Here is an 11202-nt window from a genome sequence, read left to right on the forward strand (position 1 = left end):
ATCTTACAACCCTTGCTATTACTAAACCTTAGCTTCAAATTCTACACTTTCATATTTAATAAACCCTTTGCCTAAAATTCTGAATTCCAAAACTAGAATAGCATATCTAAATTCTTAGACTTTCAATGTTACTGCTTGCTAGTCTAAATCAATTGTGGAGTACTGGTGCACTAAGCACAAAACTTATTTCTTGAAATATTGAAATAACATCTTTGTTGCATATAACTTGATTCCTTTGTGAAAAAACTCTTGGGAATTATTTCAGAACATCATCATACACCCTTTCAAAATCCCAAAACATGTGAAATGTCCTCTGATTTATTGTGTTGATGTTTGGATAATTAAATTCTTAATTTAAAGTTTATTGAGTGTATGTACTTTTGAGAGTTGAATTGTAGGACTAGACCACCCTTTCCCATCCTACATCATATCTTGGTATTAGAGCCTAGGTTATAATAGGCTAAACCCTCAAAGTCCCATTTCCTTAGCCCATATGATTTTAGTTTCACACTGAAATAGCCGCAGGATTTTTCCTAGAACAGCCCACCTATATTCTGAATTTTGGATATTTGGAACTTAGTTTGATTAGGTTTACACTTGACCCTACTTTTTGTGACCAAACATCATTCCAAGGACTTCCCTAGTGTGTCTAAATCCTTCCCCAACCCCTAGGATATCTACTCAAGTCAGGAATCCTTACCGAGGTCGTAGGATTAATAATGAAAGAGAATCACCTATGCCTCCTAGAGAAAGGCTTCCCCTCCTTCCACAAAGGCGAGTGAATCATCAATATGACTTTGCTAGGAGACCCCCACGTCATGAGCCCTATGCCTAACATTGGGATGATGAGGAGTATAATGTTGATGACCTTCATGTTAGGAGATCTTGCCGAAGGGACCATCGTGATTCTTACAAGGACGTAATGACGATAGAAGCCCCAACCTATGATGGGCACATGGATCCAAAAGTATTTCAAGATTGGTTGACTTTGATGGATTCCTATTTTGATTGGTGTAAGATGACTAACCCTTATCAGGTTAAGTTTGTAAAAATGAAGTTAATGGGGCAAGCCAAGGTCCATTGGGTGAATGTCAAGAGGTAGGAAGCAAGGTTAGATCATAGACCCATTGAGCATTAGGATCTAATGAAGGATAGGTTAAGGGAGAAGTATGTACCCCTTAGTTATAGAGAGCATCTTATAGATCGAATTTACATATTGCATCAAGGTAGCATAACTATTTCAGAATACATGAGTCAATTCGATGAGTTGTCTATAAGATGCGGTGTCTATGAGACAATTAGTCAGCGGATATCTTGATTCTGCCTAGGATTAAAGCTTGAACTGAGGAGAAAATTGTTCCACCATCACAATGAGTCCCTTCAATAGGCCTATAATTTAGCTCATGGCTTTGAGCAAATGACTAAAGGGCCCATGGAAAAACAGTTTGATACCACTTCAAATGAGTCATAATCTCGAAAGAAACAGAGTTATGACAAGTCCCAACTAGCGCAATTAGGTCAAGTTATCTCCCGAGGGAGCAATTCCATAGTCCAACAACCTATGGACAAAGGAAAAGCACTCATGGTTGGATCCTCTTACTAGAGTTCTGGCAGTGTAGTGTATTTCATTTGCCATAAACAAGGACACTTTTCCAAATAATGTCCCACATGGAACCTGACACTTGAAAGGGAAGATAGTGAGAAAAAGAAGAATAAAAAGAAAGAAATTAGTGGAGAATCCCTAACTATCATAAGTGAAAATCAATTTGAACAAGAGAGTCAAGATACTTAGCTAATGAATGAGGTTGTTACGAAGGAGAATGAAACATCCCTTCTTGAGCATGACACACCACTGGAAGTATCACCTACACTTTCTAAGTTTAAGAATGTCATTCCTAAACCACCTAGTGAGTTACCTCTCGTAATAAAGATTCCATATGTCACTGACCTTGTTCTTTATTCATCTCTGCCTCATTTTCCACATCCTAGAGTGAACCCAAGAGAACATGAGATGTTGATGAAACAAGTGAATGAAATGAGGGAACATGACTCTATTAAGAATACCATAAGTCTATGTGCCAAACCTACTTTCCCTAATCCCAAGAAAGATAACACTTTGAGCACATGCATCGATAATAGAGCAACCAACAAGATTGTCATCGAGACTAGGTTTCTCAAAACCTTTGTTTCTAATAGAGATGTACAACTCATAGGTTACTTCTTGAAAGTCTTGTGGACTAGGCTAGGCTCGTATTTTAGTGCCAATAAGTCTTTTAGTGCTTACTACCCCCAAACCAATTGGCAAGTTGAAGTAGTGAATAGGAGCCTTAGGGACCTATTGAGAGGTGAGGTAGTTGAGAATATCATAGCCTGGGATTTATGCCATCCCGTTGTCAATTTTTCATTCAGTAGTTCAGTGGATATGACCGTAATACTCAGCCCATTTCAGGCTATCACAGGATATAGTCTTAGGAAGCCTATATATCTTGTTCCACTACCACTTAAGTCTAGAGTGAGTGAGCTGACTGATACTTTTGCAAAGCATATACACAATCTACACTCTGAAATAAGAATGAAGGTTTTTGAACATTATAAACCTCGTGCTGATATACATTGCATGTTGAAATAATTTTCAAAGGGTGATAAGGTTATAGTTTGTATTCTTCCTAAGCAGATTCCTGTAGGAAAGGTGAGGAAGTTACATGCTAATAAGATTGATCATTTCAAAATTTTAAAGAAAACTAGTTTTAGTACTTACATGCTTAGTATTCTTGTTGATTTTAGCATAAGCAGTGTTTTTAATGTTGAGAATCTATTGTAGAACCTTTAAATTCTAACCCTGCATGTGACCCCACTCCACTCCCCACTTCTCTTAAACTTGAAAACCCAAAATTTCCTTTGCCTCTACCTTTACCCATGCCCAAGAACCTTGAAAAGATCTTGGATGACAAGCAAAAGTTCACACAAGACCAAAAGGACATGATCAAGTGGAGAGGTAAGCCACTTCCCGAGAGAAGATGGAATTTTAAAAAAGATCTCCTTTGTCTTATCCCAGAGTTGTATTCCCAATACACCACTTTTAATTCTTCGGAGAAGAATTCTTTTGGGCTCAAAAGAGATGATGGGGATCAACATTCCCTACCTATGACATGTTCATATGTTGTGACACGTGGACGGCCTCCCGATGTCTATATTTCCTTTTTCGACATGATGACAAGTGGACAACCTCCCGATGTCCACATCGGTTTATAAATGTTTGTAGATTTTGAATGGATTATTTGAATACTTGTTTTGAAGACTTTTTAGTGTGAGAAAGACCCGAGTAGAGATGTCGAAGCAAGTCTGAGTTCAAGACCTATGTGGGCCCCACGCGGTCTTGTGGGCCCCACGCAGCTCCATTGGCCCACATGAATTAGGCCTCCCTTTGACTTTTGTTTGTATTTAATTTATAAACATGCAAGACAACTTGCTTGCATGTGTATGTTAAAAAATTGTGTGAGTATGTCTAGTGAGTTGGAGTGTTAGTGTAACAACCTGCTTAATAAACTGATTTTTTTTAATATTATAATATTCTACATGTTCTAATACCATACTGGGGGGCGGGGTAGTAAACCCATTCATTAACCTAAGCAGCAAGAAGCAGAAACTGAATAAACATATCCATATGTAAATATATACAACACCATACCATACAATACCAAAGTGCTACATGTTTCCCAAAAAAAAATATACACATATCTCTATTCCCAAAGCACCCTCAACAAGCTAAGGTATACAAAATCATTCCCAAAAATGTACTCACTCTTTGATAGGGCACCACTGAAGCCCCTCTATCTGCGAGCCTGATCTGCTCGCCTACGTGGATCACCTGAAAAATGATTCAACACTGGGATGAGCCAACGCTCAACAAGACGAAATATGCTATTACTAGTGTGTGGCAAATGAGCTACTATATCATGAAAATCTATTTTCAAATAAACATGTATAACTGAATATATACTGAAGTATAAGTGATAAAATCCACCACCCCTGTCCCTATTGCTTAACATGACAGTATTGGAGTTTATTATTCAAAATACTTCTAATATAAGTAAGTATGTTCCCTGTTTTTGCAAATCTATACATACGTAATAATAACTGAAAATGTTCCCTGTGGCTATCTGTGTGTCATGACTTGCCCCCTCATGATAGGGTTGTGCGGCCCGTAGGCGGGATTTATCCTGGCTGGCCAATTAGGAATAAAGCACTATACTCCATCGGTCAATCTGCCCACCTCAACCCATATCTGGATGGGGAGCCTAACCTCTTCAAGGGCCTAGGTGATTGACCTTACCACGTATTATCTAAATAGGTGGTTGCACTCATAAGTAACATAGTATCTGTAGCAACGGTACCGTGCTCTGTAGCTGCAAGTCCAACAGGGTCTGATATCATATAATATATATATATATATATATATATATATATATATCTGATTTACCATGATTCTGAAGTACTTAAATAACCATGATGCTGCATAAACTATAACTATAGTTCATACGTAATATTGAGAACTGTATAATCATAACACTGTCATCTGCATAATCATAATACTGAAATTGCATAATCGTAATACTGATGTTCGTATAATCATGGTATTGGGATTCATAAAATCATGGTACTGAAATATTGTAAAATCAAAATACTGAAATATCGTAAAACATATATTCGTACTATATTCATATTCAAAAGTCACACGATACTGTAATACATAATTTTCATCATTAAATGAACTGTATAATATTTTAAAAACACCTAGCATAGCATATTTCCCTTACCTGACTACTGGAAAGCCCCTATGAAACACTAGCCTAACACCCGCAGGGCTTCTTACAAAACACCCTAAAAATAATATTTTCCAGAACTAAATATCAGTATTTCATTGCTTACATCATTTCTTATAACTACCATAAGGCCAAAAATAGACTAAAAGACCTTACCCTAAATTTGGGATGAAATCCTACTTCGTTTCCCCAACGATCCGCTCCAACAGTTTTGTAAAGAACTTCGCCAGGAGCGTCATGGCGGCTTCAGATCGTCGATCCGGCATCTAGTGGGGCCGAAAACGAAGAGATCAGGGAGAGAGAAACGTAGGGAGAGATAGGAGAGAGAGAGAAGCCGGAAATTATGATAAAAATCCAAGCTTTTCCTACTTACAGGTTCAGATTCGTCGATGAGACACGTCACCTCGTCGATGAGTCTTTCAGTAAATTCGTAGACGAAACCCTGTATTCGTTGATGAAATTCAGAGCAGCCCAATCCGTCTCTTGGTATTTTCTCGTCGACGAAACCCTGTGTTCGTCGATGAATTTCCTTCTGCGCTCGTCAACGAACCCCTGTATTCGTCGACGAGTCCTGGCAATTTCCTAAAATTAAAATTATCCCCAAAATGCAATGTCGTCGACGAAGTCTATGGCCTCCTTCTGTTTCTATATCTATTTTCTTCCCTCTTATTATTATTAAAATGTTATTATTCTTCAGGTCACTACAGTTAGTAAGTTGTGCTTAGTATTTATTGTGTCTAGAAAGTTGGAGCATTTATTTTGTTAGTAACTTGTAAGCCTAATTAATGTGTCTAGTAAGTTGATGTCATAATTATTTGTGTCTCCCATAGTTGTGTGGGAATTGTTAGTTGTTTAATGTCTTTGTCCCCCTATGCTAGCTAAGCTTATTAATGCTTTGTCCCCCTATGCTAGCTATATATATGCCCCTTCATTGTAAGAACTATATAGAGAGAAAAAATATTGATATTGAAAGGAAATTCCTTTGTTGAAGCTTGTTAAGCTTTGTCCAATCCTTGTGATTGTGTAGTGAGAGGCTCCATCGTTCTCCTCGGAGATTAGGTGGTGAGGGACCACTATTCTATCCAGTGACTCCATCCCTATCCCACCTTCATGACTTCCCTCCATCATCCACACGACCATCACCAAGTTACACCCCAAGGCCACCAATCCATCATTTCATTTGCTGCGTACATATCCATATTTCAAAGTGTGCACGAAGAACTTTAAATGAGTTCTAACTATCCTATAACGCATCCACACGGCCACACCAAAATCCCCCCCCCCCCCCACACAACCACTTCCCCTCCATTACATTACTGCATTTGTCTTGATTTTTCAAAACTTGTTCCAAGGAATTTTCTAGCGTGGTCTAAGACTTGTGTTGAACAAGGTCAAGCATCCATAGATTCTCATGGTAATTTCAGTTTTTTTTTTTAACCTTTGCTATATCTTACAACCCTTGCTATTACTAAACTTTAGTCTCAAATTTTGCACTTTCATATTTGATAAACCGTTTGCCTTAAATTTTGAATTCCAAAACTTGAATAGCCTATATAAATCCTTAGACTTTTAATATTACTGCTTGCTAGTCTAAATCAATTTTTAATTACTGTTGTGCTAAACACAAAACTTATTTCTTGAAATATTGAAATAACGTCTTTGTTGCATATAACTTGATTTCTTTGTGAAAGAACTCTTGGGACTTATTTCATAACAACATTATACACCCTTTCAAAATCCCAAAACATGTGAAATGACCTCTAGTTTATTGTGTTTATGTTAAAACAATTAAATTCTTAATTTAAAGTGTATTGAGTGTATGTGCTTGTGAGGGTTAAACTGTAGGACTAGACCACCCTTTCCTGTCCTACATCAGAATGTCACAGACATGAGGATATGTGAGAAAATTTTGCGATCTTTGGATCTAAAATTTGACGACATAGCCATCACACTGGAAGAAATGAAAGACCTGAATACCATGTTTGTAGAAGAGCTCGTAGGATCTTTGCAAGCTCACGAGCAAAAGGTAAACATAAGAAGTGAAGGTAAGTCACTGGAACAAGTCGTAGAGTCAAAACTATCTTTGACTGATAGGAGACACGAGCAAGGGGGGACGTCACATCGGGGATAAGCGCAAGGTCAAGGATCTCGCGGAAGAGGATCTAGATATACTGAATCCAGAGGAGGAGGCCAAGGCGGACAATGAGGACATAGACAACAGAACAACGTCCCATAAGGAAGAGGACACTAAAGAAGTGGTGGCGGTTACAACAACCATAAGAATATTGATAAAAGAAACATTGAGTGTTATACTTGCCATAAGTTTGGTCACTATAGCAATGAGTGTTGGGGGCAACAACAAGAAAAGGTTAGCGAGGAGGCTAACTTTACTGAAACTGAAGATGTAGTTGGAGAGTCATTGATGCTAATGGCACACAGCTCAACCTAGGACCAAAGTGTTTGGTATCTTGATTCTGCAACTAGCAACTATATGACTAGTAAAAAAAACCTATTCATTGAACTTGATGAGAAAGTTCAGAAGGAGATCTCTTTTGGCGATTTCTCTAAAGTCCCAGTCCGAGGGAGAGGAGATGTTTTGATCAAGCGGAACACCGGAGATCATGCTTTCATCTCCAACGTTTATTATGTACCAGACATGGAAACCAACATCTTGAATCTCAGACAACTTGTAGATAAACACTACCAAATTAGCCTTAGAGATAAGCAGACGGTGATATCAGACGCTCGAGGTAAGCTTGTAACTCGAGTCACTCTGGCAAAGAATTGAATGTTCTCTCTCTTCATCTATCATGACACACGAAGATGTCTAAGTGTCATCATCCACAACAAAGATTGGTTATGGTATTTGAAGTTTTGACACCTCAACTTTGAAAGCTTGAAGTAGTTGGAAAGCAAGAAGATGGTGAATGGCTTACCAAACATCCAGCATCCGAATGAGATATATGAAAGTTATGTTTTGAGCAAGCAACATAGAAACATCTTTGGAAAGAAAGCTGACTAGAGATCTACAATGCACTCCAACTAATACACACAGACGTTTGTGATCCGTTGAAACCGTTTTCAAATGGACAGAACCGATACTTCCTCACCTTCATTGACAATTATAGTAGGAAAACTTGGGTCTACTTCTTGAAAAGGAAGTTAAAAGTGTTCTACAAATTCAAAGAGATCAAAAGTATCGTGGGGAAGCAAAGCATCTATCACATCAATTCACTCTTATCAAACTAAGGAGAAGAGTACAAAGAATAAGCTTTCAAGGAATTCCTTAGGCAACACCGACCTACCTTCCTGTTTGAATGGTGTAGTTGAGAAGAAGAACCGCACGATCCTTAACATGGCTAGGAACATGTTAAAGAATAATAATGTGCCTAAAAATTTTTGGGCAGAAGTAGTGTTATATGCAGTCTATCTGCTCAACAGATGTCTTACGAAGAGTCTTGATACAAAGACACCACATGAAGCTTGGAGTACTCATAAGCCTAGTGTGAAGAGTGTTTGGCTCCATAGCTTACGCCAAAATCTCAGAGGTAAGAAAAACAAAGTTGGAAGACAAAGGAGAGAAGTGTATCCTTGTTGGATATGGTGACAATACCATGGTATATCAACTCTACAATCCCATGAACAAGAAAGTCATTTCAGCCGAGATGTGATTTTTGAAGAAAATGAATCCTGGAAGTGGGACTAGGCTAAATCTTCCAAAAATACAGAATTGATGCTTGAAGGAGAAGAATCCATATAGACAAGAGAAGTGGCTATCGAGTTACAAGTTCTCGATCTGCAAACACCTCCACACGATTTCCATTCACCATAAGGGAATGGAGCTCCATCATCAATTGAGTGTGAAATCTTAGACTTAAGGCCTAAAGGAGCCCGTACCCTAACAGATCTGTATGAAAATAAAAAACCTATGGAAGAGTATGTTACTCTATACTGTTTGTTGTTGACTAGAGACTCAGTTAACTTTGAGGAGGCTAACGAAGAAGAAAAATGGAGAAAATCGATGGATGAGGAGATTCAATCCATCAAGAAGAACAAAACTTGAGAGTTGACAAATCTCCCAAAGGGCCGCAAGACTATTGGTGTGAAATGAGTGTACTAGACCAAGAAGAATGCTCAAGGGGAAGTCCAGAGATACAAAGCAAGACTTGTCGCCAAGGGCTACAAGCAGAAATAAGGGATTGATTATAGAGATTTATATCGATCAGCTACCTGGATATGTGAAGAAGGGCAAAGAAGATATAGTGTATAAGCTGAAGAAAGCACTTTATGACTTGAAGCTAGCACCTCATGCATGGAACATGAGGATTGATGACTATTTCCAAAAGAATGGATTTGAGAAGTGTCCCTGCGAGCATGCGCTATACATGAAGATGGAGACAGAAAAAAGCATGCTGACTGTCTATCTATATGTTGATGATTTGATCTTCACCGGCAACAAACCAAAGATGTTTGTTGTTTTCAAGAGAAGCATGGTCAAAGAATTTAAAATGATGGATATTGGCCAAATGGCTCATTTTCTTGGCATTGAAGTCATACAAAGCAAGAAGGGAATGTTCATCTCCTAAAACCACTATGCAAAAGAAATACTGAAGTGTCTGGGATTTCTCCAAGATGACCCCACATAAGTCTACATCGATAACCAATCACCGATTACACTTGTGAAGAATCAAGTCTTCCATGAAAGAAGTAAACATATTGATACTCGGTATCATTTTATCAGGGAGCATGTCAAGAAGAAAGAAGTGGAACTGATGTCTTATAGAACGCATGATCAGATTGATGATATTTTCAAGAAGCCACTCAGGCATGTTATTTTTTGTAATGCCGAAGACAATGATTTGGATGATAAAGCCAGGGGAGTCAAGTTTAAGGTGGGATGTTGAAAATTAAACTTGACGGTGATAGCAACTCCAACCCACCTTGGCTAAAATTAAGCGAGCCACCTCCACCAACCTATTGAAATTGTTGAATTGCGGCAACTACCTTCACCAACCCCATCTTACTTCTTTGAATTTAATCTCCACCTACCATCTATCCATTGTTATATATATGGAGTTATATGTGTGTGTAAGACATGTGGTATAGAGAGGGAGAGTAACTAGTGAGAAGAAATTGTATTTTGAGAGTGTTTGTAATTTTCAGATTATTACTGAAATCAATTAAGTGTTTATATGCAATCAAAGTATTTCCTCACTGAGTTCAATCACAAAGAGTAGTTGAGTGAGTCCCCTCCACCCATCAGTCTCTCTCTCTCTCTCTCTCTCTCTCTCTCTCTCTCTCTCTCTCTCTCTCTCTCTCTCTCTCTCTCTTTTCTTTTCTATTTTTTCTAAATAAAAGGATAAGATTGCTTTTGGAAGCAAATTAATGAATATTTTGAGAGGTAGTGAATAGCACAAGAGAGATATGGAAAGCTAGGACCACAGGCAAGCATGTGAAGGTGGTGGAAGAAGGTAACAAGAAGTTAAACGCTACAGGAGGCACAAATACTGCAGTGAGTACAGAAACAAACATGACCAATGATTCCTCCTCCATACAAGGGGAGGGTGAAGCTGGAAAAATTAAGGAAAAAGGAAAAGATCCCCTTGTTGAGAAGGAGAGGGGTAGTAATCAAGGAGATGGTGGCCAATCTGGAAAGGAGAAGGATAAGGAAATGAAGCAGGGGGGTGGTTTTAAACAACCTAAGAGCAAGAAAAATAATAAGGGTCTCAGCCTCCTTGAGGATGGAATAACATGTTTGAGTTGAAACAGGAGTTTGGTTGGCCAAAGTCCCTCTTGGCCTCCTTGAGTTTGAGTGATGCTTCGACTATCCGTTGACGATTTTAAGATAAGATTGTTTTTGATTGATCTTGCTGCCGATTCTCCGGGTATGCCCAGTTTTGATTGTATTTGCTACTAGGTTTTTCCCTTATGTAACTTTTGTTACTTGCTTTGTTTAGAATTGGAGCTTTGGCTTCTTTGCTCAAGGTATGCTCAAAGTTTTTTGTACATGTCCTTTTGATCAATATAATTTACATTTACGGATAAAAAAAAAAAAAGAAAAAAAGTCAACATAGAGTTGGCAATAATGGAAGGTATATATTTGAGGGTTGGGCAAATAACTTTTAATTATTGTAGTGTGTTAAATGTCATCAATTTATTTCATTCTTCTCTTTTATTATTTATGAGATAATTTTTTGTACTATTTTATACGATTTCTCTTTAGTTTTCTTCAACATTAACACACTAAAACAAATCAATTGCTACTAAATATTCCAATACTAGTGGAAAAAGGTCCTTAAAAGATTGTAGAGTGATGCATTTTCTTGTAAATATAAATGAGATAGGGAAAATACCGCAAAAGGATATAACTTTTTTTTGG

General features: G+C 38.0%; 1 protein-coding gene across 1 annotated transcript; it reads left to right on the forward strand.

Annotated features, from left to right (window-relative positions):
- Window positions 1-6711: 6711 nt before the first annotated feature.
- LOC131148315 (uncharacterized) lies at window positions 6712-10587 on the forward strand. Its single transcript, XM_058098030.1, has 4 exons — window positions 6712-6868; window positions 6918-7150; window positions 7273-7573; window positions 10229-10587. Exons 1-4 carry the CDS (start codon window positions 6712-6714, stop codon window positions 10585-10587), a joined length of 1050 nt encoding a protein of 349 aa, XP_057954013.1.
- The last annotated feature ends 615 nt before the right edge of the window (window positions 10588-11202 follow it).

The sequence above is a fragment of the Malania oleifera genome, chromosome 2 (assembly GCF_029873635.1).
Source record: "Malania oleifera isolate guangnan ecotype guangnan chromosome 2, ASM2987363v1, whole genome shotgun sequence".
Classification (NCBI taxonomy): Eukaryota; Viridiplantae; Streptophyta; class Magnoliopsida; order Santalales; family Ximeniaceae; genus Malania; species Malania oleifera.